General features: G+C 37.3%; 1 protein-coding gene across 6 annotated transcripts in view; it reads left to right on the top strand.

The window, feature by feature from the left end:
* VPS54 (VPS54 subunit of GARP complex) overlaps window positions 1–16,177 on the top strand; it is a 121,218-nt gene that overhangs the window by 101,036 nt on the left and 4,005 nt on the right. For 5 of the 6 annotated variants that reach the window (XM_053663408.1, XM_037126304.2, XM_037126303.2 and 2 more), the window contains 6 exons: window positions 3,104–3,209; window positions 4,077–4,164; window positions 4,715–4,836; window positions 4,950–5,030; window positions 12,195–12,302; window positions 13,550–13,644. In XM_053663408.1, the coding sequence (XP_053519383.1) occupies window positions 3,104–3,209; window positions 4,077–4,164; window positions 4,715–4,836; window positions 4,950–5,030; window positions 12,195–12,302; window positions 13,550–13,644 (600 nt within the window). Of the gene's footprint in view, window positions 1–3,103; window positions 3,210–3,450; window positions 3,552–4,076; window positions 4,165–4,714; window positions 4,837–4,949; window positions 5,031–12,194; window positions 12,303–13,549; window positions 13,645–16,177 lie in introns of those variants that run through there. The other variant, XR_005079703.2, reaches the window with a different exon arrangement.

The raw sequence follows: 16,177 nt of genomic DNA, 5'->3' as shown, positions 1-16,177 counted from the left end.
TGGGGTCCTGGGCTCTACTGATTGCTTAGGGCCAGTGTAGGGAGTATTTGAGCATTGTATCAGGTCCTGAGGTCATGTTGTTGTTCTGTCTAGTTTCCAGTACGGTTGTTCTGCTTTCATGGGCCTGGGGCTGAAATACAGCTGAAGTCAAGATTTTATCTTTAGCTTGACTAAAACTCTTTTTCTGTGGTCAGTAGATCTGAGGCTTTGTTCTTAACCCTGTGCAGTTTGAGGTCAAAAAAGTACAGAATAGGTTACATGCATCTGAGAGATACATTCATTACTAGTAAGAGCTGAAAGCAGAAAAAAAATTTAAACACTGCAAGTTTGCATTTGTTATATAATAAAGTACATGATTTTTAAAATTTCAGTTACAATCTAGAAATTATTAAAGAAATATAAAAACATAAATTATAAAAAATTTTCTTTTCAAATAACAGAAACATGAATACTGCTAAAAAATACAACCAAAAAGTCTTTAATATTAATTAATCAGAATCTTCAATAGTCCGCTTTGCAAAACATTTGTAAGTCATCACAAACACTATTGCTATGCTCAAGGCATAAATAATTTTCACAACACTTGCGAAATATTTCAGTAAGCAACTCAAGTTGCATTTGCTGAAGTTCTTCAGCATTTCTTGCATGATTGAATTGATATATATTTTTTCAGCCATTTTCAACAGTAAGTGAAGAAAAAACATAACACTAAGTTTGAAGTTCACGGGGAAAAAATAACTACACCAACACTGACTTAAGAGTTCAAGGTATCTCTTACATCTAGTTTTCTATAGAATATCACACACCCTTGCAAAACATGTGTTATAACTAAACTGATGGCTTAAATGTTAATAGCTTAACGTTAGTCACATACAGATGTGCAGTTAGTCATGACCTTGAACTTATGTACCCAATATATATGTAACAATATTTAAGAAAAGAATTGGTTTGTATCTCTCAGATTAGCCAGGACCTCTGCAGGATTAAGACACTTTGGTACTGAGACTGACTAAGCTGTCCTAAGGGTTTAATGATGAAGGAAGTGAGTATACAACAGAAAGGGTCATGTTAAAGAAAATGGATTTTCTGCAGGCTACACTATCTTTCTTGAATGTACTTTTTGATATCCTGTAGACTTTTCTAAAATACTTTATGTGGATTGTGCACTCTTAAGCATCTTGTTGAATTTAGGTGTTTTATAATGAATGGCTATTTTCCCTTTGACTTCAGTCTTACTTAACCTCTCAGTAGTTCTCTTTTCAAATTCTGATATGTCCTGCTAATAAGCTGTTGACTTTCACATTTTTGGAGAGCTTTTTCTAACTTTCAATGTGAAATGTCCAAACCTATAGAGAAGTTTTGTAACAGTTTATTTGAGCTAAACTGATGGCATATACCAGGGAGTAAGATCTGAAATGCTCCAGAGAATAACAATTTTGCAGCTTTTTTATGCATTTGAAATTAAAGAGGTAAGGGAAGGAAGATTCCAAGGAGGTGGGAGGAGGCAAGGTGGGTATGGGATTACAGGATAATTAACAAAATTATATGCTCTTTTGAGGGTGGTTCAGTTTATTTCACTGGTGTGTTAACCTAGGTGCACAGAAACAATGGAACTTGCTTAAGGCAAAGATAAACCTTTTACTAAAAGGTATGTGCTAGGGGCATGACTATCCACCATAACCTGTCCAGTTAGGAATTTATGATCAGATCACTCTGTGAGATTACTTTCCATTGAACCTTTTTTTTTTTCCATCCACATGATTTACCAATAAACATCATAGGAGATACATTGTTCTTAGATGTCATAGTTTTTCTCTTTGATCTCACTAAGAAAATCTGGACTACATTCCTTTCATTAATTCAATAGTTGTGATTAAGGATCTTCTACATAATCAGAAACAATGTGTAGCCTTTTTGTTCATGTTTCTGAATCTGTTACTGAACAAAAGTGGGGTTCAGCTGCTTACTGCCATCCATAGGCAAATTCTAGAGGCAGAGAATGGTGAGAAAAGGGAAAAGGTATTTTATCAAAAGTTGCAAGAACCATTAATATAAAATAAAAATGTGGTGATAATTTTAAAAATTGTAGCTTCCTGCCTTAAAGATGGCTTCCTGCCATCTCCTCCAGAAAACCCAGAGGAAACCCAGTCATCCTTTGCCAGACCAGTCCAAGGCTGCGCCCAGAGTTCCTTCTCCCATTTACAAATACAGTCCCTCAGCAGTCGCAGGTGGCTGCAGCATGACTATCCAGGTGGCTTAGCTTGTTCATGGTTGCAGTCCGGCTTTAGGCTCATTCCTGGGACTGCATGTGCACTATCGGCCATGTGGCTTCCAGAGCCAGCTGGTCTCACAAAGCACCAGCCAGTATGTGTATGATATGGATCAAAGAGAGAGAGAGAGAGACCCTTTCCCCTTTCTCCTTGGTTTATATATTCCAGTCCAAGCTTCTGTGTGCTCCTGGAAGGGTCCCCCACCCCAACCAGTCTCATCTTTTTCCAAGCTAGACTGATAGGTCTTTCTCTACACATTCCCCTGCTGTCATCTTGACTTCTAAGGTACACACAGCTGTGTCCTCTGGCCCCACGCCCACCGAGGGACTGAAAAGGAGTAGGAGGGCTCTTCCCTTTGTCAGTCACCCTCTCTAGCCTTGCACATGCTCAGTGCAACGCCTCTCCTCACCCGCTTCCTATGTCTTGCTCGTGAGATGGGGGAATCTGTCATCACATACTCTTGCTAGTTTGGTTTACTGGGGCAACCTGGTGTTGCCCCTGTGGTCCCTCCCCTCTGCTCCCACAGGCACTCCTGGTACTAGCCAGGCTACTTAGTAAGGCTGCCACACAGAGAGTGATATGCCCACAGCAGAAAATTTAAGGAAGTACTCATTCTCGGTGTCATGAAAGTGATGACCCTGCAATTGCACAGCCCTGAAATTGAGTGCCTCCTTAATTTTGCAACCTCAGCCTAGTGAGTTCCTACTGTGCTGCACTGTTAGGTTAAACACATAATTTAGCAGTTACCAAGATCATTGTTGATTTTTATATGCCAAATCAGTTTGATTTTTTTTGTTTTGACTGCCTACTGGATCATCTTTCTTTTCTTATAGAACTGTATTGTTGTTGATAAGAATTATCCTTGAATATTGCCAGTGTGTGGATAATATCCCATCTGTTACTACTGACATGCTTACTCGTCTGTCAGATTTATTGAAGGTGGGTATGATTTTACATAGTTGAAAGAAGTAATTTTTTAGGGTGTGGCTTGTCTTCCAACTCAGACATTTCGAGGTTAAGTTATCTTTAAAACATTAATTTTTTGACAATAAATTATGGTTAAATCACATGTACATGGTAGAAGGGTGCCTACTTCCTTCTCACTCCACATTTAGTGATTCCTCATTACACCCATAGAGTTGTTAATGACGTTGGAGACAGGAGATGATTTGTTCGTTAGGTGCTGAACATGACTGAGGCCACTTAGGTCAAAAAACCTGGACTGGTTTCAAATGTGCATGGAAGGAATTCACTGAACTTTACAAAATTCATCTCACTAAGGTTAGATATTTTTCTTAAATCATTCTTTCAGAACAATTAATATAAAATAAAAATGTGATAATTTTTTTCAGCCATTTCATATTAAGATATTTTTTACTGCTAACATGAAAGTTTTCATTTTTCAAACGTCTAATCTATCAATTAATGTTCCCAAACTGTGCTGTCATATTTTAATCCAGAAAGATTTTGTTACCCTTTTAAAAATAGGATTTATCCAGTAAGAATGACTGAAGAAAATGACTGAACTAGTTCTGCAATCGCAAGTTAAAGGTTAATTTCTGAACAATTGATTGTTAGAATTTCTCAGTTTTTTTCCTACTAGACAGTACATTAAGGAACACCCATCCCCTTCCTTTTTTTTTTGTCATTACAGAAATAAATCCTAATTGCTCCTACTAGAAAATTTACTTGGTCATTGAATGAGAGGAGAGATGATGCATTTTTTTAGATCTGTTAACACATTGCTGGCATATGAAGAATAGTTTTTAATAAATTGTTGCTTTTTTCCCCCCCTTCCTTTGTTAGTACTTCAATTCAAGAAGTTGTCAGTTAGTTCTTGGAGCTGGTGCACTGCAAGTTGTTGGACTAAAAACAATAACTACAAAAAATTTGGGTATGGATTCTTTAATTCATGTGCTGAGGTGTTATGTTACTATGCTTATGTTTCTTGTATAGCTGATGTTTGTTGCTCTAACCAAAGGCTGTAAAAGTGGCAAATGCAACTACACTGTTTTATGTATCACCATAATTTAAAAATTAAATTACGGGGAAATGCTGTGAGGAATTTCCATTTTAACAAGTATGTTATTTGGAAGTTGCACCACTGTGGAAAATGGTAAACTGTGTTATGTGTGAAGTACTTTGGGGTGAAAGGTATCTGAATGTCAGAATAGACCCAGTTGTACCATCAGCTTCCTCAGGCCAGTAATACTCATACCTGAGTCTGCCTGGAAAATCAGTAAATTCATTACAGTATTGAGTACCAAATGATTTTCTTGAACAAACTGAGATATGTTGTTTTCTACCACCATATTCTTCATTTATGAAATAAACTAGGGTTTGTATATAATTAATTCATTTGTTTACTTAGTTTGATATGTACTTAAAGTCAACTAATATCCTCCTTTGTTTCTCCATAATATATCTACCACTTGGATCTTCAGCTCTTTCTTCACGCTGTTTGCAGTTAATTGTGCACTACATTCCTGTGATCCGGGCTCATTTTGAAGCCCGACTGCAGCCTAAGCAATATAGCATGCTTAGGCATTTTGATCATATCACTAAGGTACTTTTTCATATATTTTATACTGGACCTTCATAAATTTAATTCCCGAACTGTTAACTGTTTTTTAAATCTATTCCAGGGACTTTAAAATGTAATGTTATTTCTCATTTTAGGACTATCATGACCACATAGCTGAAATATCAGCTAAGCTTGTAGCGATAATGGATAATTTATTTGACAAGCTGTTATCTAAGGTAATTATTTATATAATTTATGCAACTTTGCTTAAAGGCATTATGACTTTTTCATAGTTGTTTAACAGATCAAGTTTTTCAGACTTTGGCAGAAAACTCAATAAAATTTTCAGATTGCCCAAATAGTTGATACTCATTTCCTAAGGGATCCAGGGGAAGGGAGGGATGATTTTAAAGATGAAAGAAACCCTGTACAGAAATAATTTATGTTAGCGGCATTGACAAATACATACCTTCTTCAAAAATATGTTTTACTCTGAAAACCTTCTGGAGACAGAATTGAGAGAACAAAGATCAAAACAGGAAAAAAGTAAATAAATTGTTTGTGATAAAATGTGTTATTAAAAATTCAGTCAGAGGTGCTCTATTGTTTCTCTCATAGATAATCAGTTTCAGTGTTTGTTTTGTGTTTGCATCTCATCCCCTGTAGGTTATTAAAAGAAGCAATGTTTTTCAAAGAATTCTCAATTACATTGGGAGGGTATCTTCAGAAAAAGGTCACTTAATCAACCCCAGTCACTTTTGCCCTATCAGTCACTCTTTCCTTTCCTTAAGTTTTTCAACACGTATCTTAGGGAGAAAGCAGAAATTTTAGAACTTGAAACTTTGAAGATTTACTTAGTTTATACCTTTATCTAAGAACGTGTTTAGAGCAAGCTTATAAATCAAGACACTTTGATATGCTTTTCCTCCTACTTGTATCCATCAGATTCTAAGATAGCAAGAGCAACAGCTACAAAAATCATAAAAGGGCAAGATAAAGTGATACCCATTCACATGCATAGACATGTGCCTAAACCTGCCTAAACCTCTTACTGTTAGCAACAGTAAGAAAGGAGTGCTTAGAAAAAAAGATTGTGTTTAATAGTTCTCAAATATTTTGGCCACAGGACCCCTTTACACTCTTAAAAATAATTGAGGGTCCCAAGTACAAGCTAAATTCAAAAGCAGTTTAAATTCCACCAGTTTCCTTTTTGAAACATGGTATACTGTATACCAAAAGTCAATAAATAATGTATTGTGACTACCCTTAAGAAGTTTACCATCTAATGTGGCAGGAGACTGTAAACACCTAACAATATGGAATAAGGTAAATGTTAAATAGTAGAACTAGTAACAAGCTGTGGGATAGAATCAAACAAAACCAAAGAAAAGAAAAAGTCAGTGACTTTATTATACTGTAACCGAACCAAAAAAAGGGGAGGGTATTAAATGCCTGTTGCCGCAAAACTAGACTCATGAGGCAATTGCTGGTGCAAAGAAAAGAGGTTTTGTTCAAGTGCTACACAATCCTTGGAGAATGGTGGACTCTTATTGCAAAGCCCATCTCCTCATCAAGGCCAAGACAAAGTTCAGAGTTCAGAGCTAGTGTTCAGAGTTCCTGCTCCAATTTAAAAGGACAGTCCTTTGGAGCCCATAGTCAGCGGTCAAGTGGTCATATCCCCATCCAGGGTTAGCTTGTTCCTGGCTGCTTTTCATTTTCATAATTTCTCCTGGAGCCTGCATGTAGAGGCAGCACAGCCATGGGCCATGTGGCTGCTGGAGCTACATAATCATGTGCTCCCAAGTGAAAGTGCGCATGAACACATAGGTGATTTATCACCAGGTGGGCAAGGCAGAGAGAAAGACAGATTTCTTCCTGGAAGCCATGGGCCACATGAATGCTAAGGCCACACGGCCCATGGAAAGAACAGGCAGTGCACTGTGCAAGTGCAGGTCACAAGCAAGCAAGTCACAAGCCAGTCAGCCACAAGCCGGAACAAGCATCTTTGTTCCCCTGGGGTTATATTAGCTTGGGTGTGGGACAGGCCAGGTACTTTGTCAAAATGACCAATCAACTTTTCAAACTTTCTCATGCTTTGGGTAGGTCCATCTCCCAATCAGCCCCCCTCCTTTCCCCAGGCTAGACTGACAGCCCTCTTTGGTCCAGCACCTTCCCATGTGCATTTTGAGTTTTATTGTGCATGTGTCTGCCTTCCCCTGGTCCCACCCCCAATCTAGTACTGGACAGGATGGGGAGGACTTTTTCTCTATCCAGTTATCTTGCTAGCTTTTTATACACTCAGGTCCTATGCACTGGTGTTTCTAGTTTTCCACGTGCTTAGTGTAAGAACCTCCTACTGCTACCATCTTGGCCGACCAGGGAGACTCTCTGGTGCCACAGACTGTCTACCAGTAACACTGTCATTTTGGTCATCCAGAGTTTTTGAACAAGAATTGGGTCTGTGACTAGACTTTTTCCTTGATAACTCAATTTATTTAATTTTGGCAAAGAAAAATAAGGATTATTTAATGAGCTTTGCTTATACTCATCACCTTTATTTAATAGTCATTAACATTTTGCTTTTTTTTGCTATAATATTTTATATATTTGAGGCTTTATGATGTTTTACTTAATTATGTATTTCTAAAAACTACACTTTCTTACATAATCACTCTACCGTATCATACCTAACAAAATTAAAAATAATTCCTTCTAATACCTATTTCTATTTGAATCTCATCAATTTTACCAAAATCTCTTCTCACAATAACTTGCTTGGTCAAAGATTCTACACAGTCTGCATGTTGCATATAGTTATTATGTCTCTTAAGTCTTTTTAAAAATGATTTTATTCATTTATTTTTAGAGGGGAAAGGAAGGAGAAAGAGAAGGAGAGAAACATCAGTGTGTGGTTGCCTCTCGTTTGCCCCCTCCTTGGGACCTGGCCTGCAACCCAGGCATGTGCCTTAGACTGGGAATCAAAGTGGTGACCCTTTGGTTCACAGGCCCATGCTCAATCCACTGCGCTATGCCAGCCAGGTCTCTTAAGTCTTTTAGAAACTTCAAATGCCCCCCTTTCCATATTTGATGTCTTTTTTTTTTATGTCAAAAGTGAGCCCAGACAATTACAATTTAGTGTTTTCTCTACCACGTTCCCCACTGATGATTTCTATTACCCTAACATGTTGTGTTCTTTCCTTATTAACAAGTGTCTCTTTGCCACTCCCTGTCAGAATTACTTTTTTTTTCCTGATGGGTTGCTTAGGAGTTTGACCCTGTTTTTTTTTTGTTTGTTTGTTTTTAATCTCCTCACTCAGGATCACTTTTTCATTGCTTTTAGAGAGGGGGCAGGCTGAAGGGGAGAGAGAGAAAGAGAAACAGCAATTTGTTGTTCCTCTTATTTATGCGTTCATTGGTTGATTCTTGTATGTGTCCTGACTGGGGATCAAACCCAGAACCTTGGCATATTGGGACTATACTCTAACCAATTGAACTACCCAGCCAGAGCAAGAATAGTTATAATTTATAAATTATTCCAGTTTTTTCTTGTGGTTAGGGTAGTAGCAACATGCTTCTGAAGCTTTTTAAATTTTAAACAGAAGCAAAACTCCAAAGTTCTTAAACTAATCAATCACATGATTACATTTTAGAAGGATTAATCAGATGGTATGTAGAATGGATTTGAGGTATGTACTCTATTTGGAATACTTTTACTTAATTTTTTTAACTTTAAACTTTATTTTTTAATTATAGTTTACATTCAGTATTACGTTATATTAGTTTTAGGTGCACAGTATAGTGGTTAGGTAATCATATACTTTACAAAGTGTTCCCCCCGATATTTCCAGTACCCACCTGGCACCAGTCATAATTATTACAATATTATTGACTATATTCCCTATGCAGTCCTTTATATCCCATTGCTATTTCATAACTATCAATTTACTTCTTATCCCCTTCATCTTTTTCACCCAGTCTCCCAACCTCTCTCACCTCTGGCAACTACCAGTTCTCTCTGTGTCTATGAGTCTATTTTACTTTTACTTAATTTTTTTCCTTTGAAGACTCAACAGCCCAGGTATGCTTCTCAGGAAGCCATCTCTGCTACTTCCAACATGCCCTTCACCCGTGTTCTTGTGTCATGCAATGTCCACTTTCTGGATCACCAGCCATCTTTTAGACAGCTCCCCAAATGGACTTTCTCTGAGTAATCTTTGTATACTCCAGCTAGTAGACTATTGGACCTATTCATTCAAGTATAAATATACCTATGTACTTATATATAAACATATGGGTACATGCACACATCCAAGAAAATATTTATTCAGAACTTACTGTGTGCCAGGTAGTTTTAGTAAATGTTTGTTGAAGAACACCTGTACTCTTGAAAATGCTACTACATTTTTTCAAGTGAGATGTATTGAAGGCTTCACCTAGGATGGTGTCTCAACTGAAACAATTTTGTCCCCCAAAGGACATTCAGAAATGTTAGGAACATTTTAGATTGTCACAATATGGGGAGTGGGATGTTATGGAAACTAGTGAGTAGAGGCCAAGGATGTAGTAGATGCTGAATATCCTGCAATATGCAGGCAGACCCTACAACAGTTTTCTAGCCTCAAATGTCAGTAGTGTAGAGGTTGAGAAACTCTGACCTAAAGAGCTAACTAATGTGAAAACTAATTTGAATGTACTTAGTCGCTGATTCAATCAAAACAAGGAAAAGGAGGGATAAAAACTGAGTTGCAAATTTCTGTCCATGTGAACAGGATTGTAACACCAGCAGTAGTAATTGAAACAGGTCAGAAGAGCAGCCTTGGGGAAGATCATGGTAAACTTAGCTATGGAATGGAACATCTAAGAAATGTGTGATTTAAACTCAATAAGGTGTTTCATGACTAGAGATTTATTAGAAGCCATGAGAGTGAATGAGATTGATAGAAGAGAAAAGATGGGAAGAGAAGTGGTGATTAACTTTGAAGAAGCAGGAAATAAAAAGAGGAAAGTTAGGAGAGGAGCAACCAGGAAAGCATTGTGCTACATAAGGGTAGTGTTTCAGGGTGAGAGTGTGTGAAATACTACAGAGCAATGAGGAAGGGGAACTAGAATAATTTTACATTTGGAAGGTAAGACATCTTTAGTGATTTTTTCCAGAGAGAAATTTCAGAAGATTGTTAATAGTGGGGGAAGGTGGTTTGGATTATGGCAAGAACCAAATTTCAAGAGTTGAAAATAAAATTGGTACCGTATCAAGTTTAGCTGACTGAAGAAAAGTAATGGTGAAGTGGAAAGAGTAGTATCTTTAGGGAAAGCAGGGGGTTAAGGAAGGTTTTAGGAGTGTTCTAGTTTCCTAGGATGCCACAACAAATTACCACAGATAGAGTGGCTTAGAACAACAGAAATTGGTTCTCTCATAGTTCTGGAGGCTAGAAGTCCTAAAGCAAAGCATTGCTAAGCCAAGCTTTCTCTGAAGAAGGCTGTAGGGAAGAATTCTTCCCTACCTCTTTTTAGCTTCTAGTGCTTGCTGTCAATTGTTGGCATTCCTGGGCTTATAGATGCGTCACTCCAGTCTCTACCTCTGTCCTCACATCTACCTCTGTCTTCCTTCTGTGTGTCTCTATGTCTAAATATTCCTCTTGTTTCTTTTATAAAGACACCAGTCACTGGATTTAGGGTACTCTCTAATCCAATATGGCCTCATGAGGTTCCAAGTAGATACAGATTTTGGGGAGATACTATTCAATTCAGTAGAGGCAGTTAAGATTAAGGGATGTCACTGTAGTAGATGCCACTTCATACCCACTAGGGTGGCTAAAATAAAAAAGACAGACAGTAGTAAGTATTGGTGAGAGTATGAAGAAGTTGGAACCCTCATACATTTCTAGGTGGGATTGTAAAGTGGTACAGGCACTTTGGAAAAACATTCTGGCATTTTCTGAAAAGGTTAAACATAGAGTTAGTTACCTTATGACCCAGTAGTTTCACTGCTAGGTGTGTACCCATGAGAGTTGAAGAAAATTCATCCTCACACACAAAAAACCTGTTTATGCATGTTTATAGCATTATTACTAATAGCCAGAAAGTGGAAATAATCCAAATGCCCACCAATTGATGATTGGATAAATTGTGATATAGTTATATAATGGAATATATCATGCAGCCATAAAAAGGATGAAGTACTGACACATACTACAACATGAAGGAACTTTGATAGGTTTATGCTAAGTGAAAGAAGCCAGTCATAAGAGCCACATAATGTATGATTTCATTTATTGAGATTAGTGGTTGCCAAGGGCTAAAAGGGTGTGGGTGGCGATAGGGAATGACTACCAATTATGGGGTTTGTTCTTGGGGTGATGAAAACGTTCAGAAATTAGTGGTGATAGTTGTATGAGTTTGCTAAAAACCAGTTAATTGTACACTGTTAAAGGATAAGTTTTGTAGTGTGTGAGTTATGTCTTATAGTTGTTATTACTGAGAAAAGGTAAGGGGGTGATATATTTCTAGGCTGAAGAGAGACAAACCCTTGGGTGGTCACAACTTTGCTTATCTTGGTCCAGTCACATGGTGACTTCAACATGATTCTGCTATAGCAGTATATTGGAGCACATCATTTTAATAAACTATGAGATGAGTGCATCTAAAGTATATTCAGCCCAAATATGTCTTATAAATAAAAATGGTATAATATTTAAGCTATGAATTCTAAAATGTGGGCAAAAGATGATTATCTGAGTCTTACCAGCTTGTTGTTCCAGGTGTAAGAAGAATAAAATGAACTTACCTAAATTTAAATTTTCAGTATAGATTGTTATGGGAAAAGTCTTCCCTTAACCTTAAATATGACCACTATATTGGCCTACCTACTACACAAAAAGAACATTTTAATTCTGCTAGAGTTATATCGATTTCAGATATTATGATGACACATTCATAAAATCATGTTTTGAAAATCTATTGATTTGGAGGGCCTACTTTAATGATTCATCATTGTATATTGAGCCAGAGTAGTAGTTAACATTTTTGAGTACTTTGTCTCAAGCACTGTTTTGTGTTCTTATGAGCCATCTTTTTAATCCTCACAGCAAGCCCTTTGAGATACAGGGAAGTGAAGTAACTTCCCAATGTTACATAGCTAAGAACTGGAAGAGCTGGGAACCCAAATGGGCCATATTAAGGAAGGCAGCCCATGTTCTTAGCCATAAGAGTATGCTGACTCTCTCAAAGTAGATTGGGATATTTAATGAAAAGTTCTTGAGATTAGCACGAGTGGCCCAGATCACAGTTGAGTATGAGCTTGAGCATGATATCAGAATTGTAGGGGCACGAAACATTTCTGTGTGGAGACAGTGTGCTATCCAAAGGACATGAACATGGTTCTCATTATTTTCCCTTGCCAGTATGAGGTGAAAGCTCCCGTTCCTTCCGCCTGTTTCAGGAATATTTGTAAGCAAATGGCAAAAATGCATGAAGCTATAATTGATCTCCTTCCAGAAGAGCAAATACAAGTGAGTAGTAGTTCTTAAAACTACTTTTTTATATATAACATATTATATGCATGTAGAATTAGTGTTTAACATATTTTGGGCACAATTATGCTTAGTTCATGTTCTATTATGATTATTATTTTTTCCAGTTATATTGACTTAGGGAATATGGATAAAAATTTCTGATTTCAAAGTGCTCCTTACTCTGACAGGTCAGATTAATAATAGCTTTGTAACAAATAATTACGAACACAAGAACAGATAGATATAAGGTATTTCGGGTGCTACCCATCTATAATGTGCATCCTTATTTTTCCCTAAAAAATTTGGGCAAAAAAATAAACATTATACACAGTGAAAAACCATAGTTTGAAAATCAGAGTTGGCATTTATCAATGAACATAAATTATGTTACTCATAGTGGTTATTCTAGACTGGACAGGGGAGGACTTAGTGATAGAGTTAACAATGAGAAGACACATAAAGTCACTCAATCAATACACCTTATCTTCAGTATTTATTAGATCAGGATAAGTAATCTATAATAGGCACAAACCAGGAAAAATCAAATCAGTAGTCTTTAACACCTCTCATCTATGAAATATCCACCCACTGTCCTTATAGTCTTCCTTTATAGGAGTATCACAAGAGTTCTCTTCACTTTTCTTTTCATGGGGGAAAATTTATTTAGAAAGTCACAGAAGTAGAAGTGAACTGTAGAAGAAATGGCTCCGAAACAAGTTACAGAGGCAAAAAAAAAAAGGAGGGGCCCCTTGGGCTTAGGAAAAAGAGAGATGCAAGGAAGATAGGCCTGGGGAAGGGGGTGGGGAAAGATGTGGTCCAGAGAGAGAGAGAGAGAGAGAGCACACACCTCCCTCTTCACTCTTCAGTGACATTCCTACTTTTTCGCTTTCTCTATCAAGTTCCTAGTTAATATATTACAGAATATATTCTCCATTTCTTTTTACCCGTCACGATATATACTGCTTATATATCTCAGAGGACTTTCTAAGGGGCAGAAGAGCAGTGGTAAGTCTAACGCTAAAACAAATAATACTGAAAAGGGGAAAAAGAGCTTTCATCCAACTAAGTACAAAAACTATACTGAAATAGCAATAAAATACTTTCAAGGGAGCATTTTAAAGGTATAATATATGCCAAAACGAAGGTTACTTAAAAATTTTTCTGATTTGATATTGGTGACAGCAGATGCTTATGTCTTCTATTTCAGTAGACCTTTAAGAAACTTAGTTTTATTTCTTTTACAGATGTTATTTTTAAGAATTAATGCAAGTTACAAACTCCACTTAAAAAAGCAATTATCTCATTTAAATGTGATAAATGATGGAGGACCTCAAAATGGGTATGTTTTCAAAATATTTTTACCAAATACTGCCATATTGAATTGTTTGATTCGTTGTACTCATTATGCTGTCCTTTTCCACACAGTCATTCTGGGGCCCCAAAATTATAAAATCAGAAAGCTTTTGCTTTTTTTCTCCTCTGTGTGGATGATATATATCTATGTGTATCTGTCTATGTTAAAGTGTTTTATAAATGGTCAGTTATTTAACTGACCTCACATGTCTGTTTTGAGGCCGTGTGGGTTAGTAGTACCTTCTTACGTTACCCAGTAGAGTCTTCTGCTATCTAGACAGAACTCAGAGTCCCACTTTGTACCTGTGGCACCATGAAAAAGCCACTTTACCTCTGTGCCTTATTTATAAAATCAGCAGGGTTACAAAACAGTAAGGGTTAATATGTACATATTTTATCATAAGCCATCGAACAAATTGTATACATCATTTGTGAAATTAATCGTGGAATATATGAGAAAACATAGTACTTAGAATGCGAAAACTTGGGTTCAGTTCTGCAACTTACTAGCTTTGTAACTTTGGGCAAATCACCTACACACTCTGAAAGATATGGGTAAAGATTATACAAAATGCAGTGATTTCCTAAGTGTGTTACCTGTTCCATGGATTTTTAGAAATAAAATATTCCCTATTAAAGGAGTTTCAGGCTTAAATGTCAAATTTATAAGAACAAATGAAAAATGTGTTCTTAAGTCAGAAGTTGGCCTTGCCCTTAAAAAGAAGTACCCTAACCTGATTATGCAAAAAACTATTTAGATGACGTTTCAGACTGCTGAATCTTTCAGCCAGGCTGAAATTAGAAGTTTTATACAAAAATCTGATTCTCTCTCTTGATTATTAACTGGTTCTTCTTTTTCTTTTTTTAAAATTAGTTATTTTCAAAGATTTCAAAGCCCCAGAAGAGTTCAGAGTTAGTATAATGAACCAAATATCTCTCAGAGACTATTCAAAAGGAGCTAATATTTTTATATTTTTAACACCTATTCCACCCTTCTACTTTAATTTGCAAAAGTAAATCTGGGTTGTTGGTTTTTCTCAGACCAGTAGTTCTGAAGCATCCAATTTAACTCATTACCAGTTATCACCTTTGGTAATACAGCTATTTGAAAATCAATACAGTCTTAGAGATCTTCACTGTTGTATACTTTTAAAGACACTAATTCTTATAAGTTCAACGTGTCTTTCGGTAATCCTTTGAAAGATAGAATTCCTTGAAAATTAACCCCTAGGCTCTAGCCAAAGACATATTGCACTATCTACTTAAAAGAATTTTTGTTGCTATAATAATTGACTCTAAAAATGCACTTTTTTTTCAAAGTGAAATTCACATAACATAAAATGAACTGTTTTACAGTTAATTCAGGGGTACTTAAACATTCACACAAGCACCACTTCTGTGCAATCACCATCTGTTCAGTTCCCAACATTTTTTACTTCCCTGTGAGGAATTAAGCAGTTGCTCCCTATTCCTCCTCACCAGCACTGTTCCTTTTCTTTTGAATGTGATTTTTCTCTGTGCCTCCTCGCACAACCAAAATTAAGGACAACAAAGATTTAGAAACAAAACACAACCAGATCAGACAGAAAATTGAACTGTATGGATGTCCAACAACCATTTATCCAGACCAGTAAGAGGGGCAGAGTTGGCGACTGGTGGAGAGGGGTCATGGCAGGAAAAAGCGGTGGCTGCAAGACCTGGGAGCGCAGGTGGCATCTAGCAGACTCTGGCGCCAGGAGGAAACATGCAGACCCAGTTAGGCATGCAAGGCGATTGGCTGACCACGGTCACACATTTGTGTGCAGATAAACTAGGCAAAAATGGGCAGTGAGACAGACTACACAACTCAGGGCCCCAGTGATGGGGAAATAAAGCCTAAAAGCACCAATTGAAAAGGTGCCAGGAGAGACTCCCAGCCTCACAGGGGAATTCACTGGAGAGACGCACAGGGTCCTAGAATGTACACAGGCCCACCTACCTGGGGAACAAGCACCAGAAGGGCCAATTTGCTTGTGGGAAGTGGCAGGGGAACTAAAATCCAAAAAAGAGTGGAAAAAGTGCCATTATTCCCTCTCTGACCCTGCCCCCACACACAGCATCACAACCCAGCAACCTGGGTTGCCCCACCCTGGTAAACACCTAAGGCTCCGCCCCTCATACATAAGAGGCATGACCTGACCAAAAAAAATTATGATTCAAACAGAAGAACAAATCAAAGCCCCAGAGCCAATACTTTTAAGCGACCAAGAGATAGCCAACCTATCAGATGCACAGTTCAAAACACTGGTGATCAAGGATGCTCACAGAACTGGTTGATTTTGGTTGCAAATTAGATGAAAAAATGAAGACTACACTAATTGAAATGAAGGAAAATGCACAGGAAACCAATAGGGATAGAAAGAAAACTGGGACTCAAATCAATGGAGTGGACCAGAAAGAAGAAACAAACAAACAAACAAACAAACAGAAAAGAATGAAGAAACAAGAATTTTAAAAAATGAGGAGAGGCTTAGGAACCT

This window comes from Artibeus jamaicensis, unplaced genomic scaffold (genome assembly GCF_021234435.1).
Source record: "Artibeus jamaicensis isolate MK-2021 breed Jamaican fruit bat unplaced genomic scaffold, CSHL_Jam_final contig_3175, whole genome shotgun sequence".
In the NCBI taxonomy this organism is placed as follows: Eukaryota; Metazoa; Chordata; class Mammalia; order Chiroptera; family Phyllostomidae; genus Artibeus; species Artibeus jamaicensis.
Note: the sequence above shows the minus strand (reverse complement) of the source record. Positions and strands in the feature narration are given on the sequence as shown.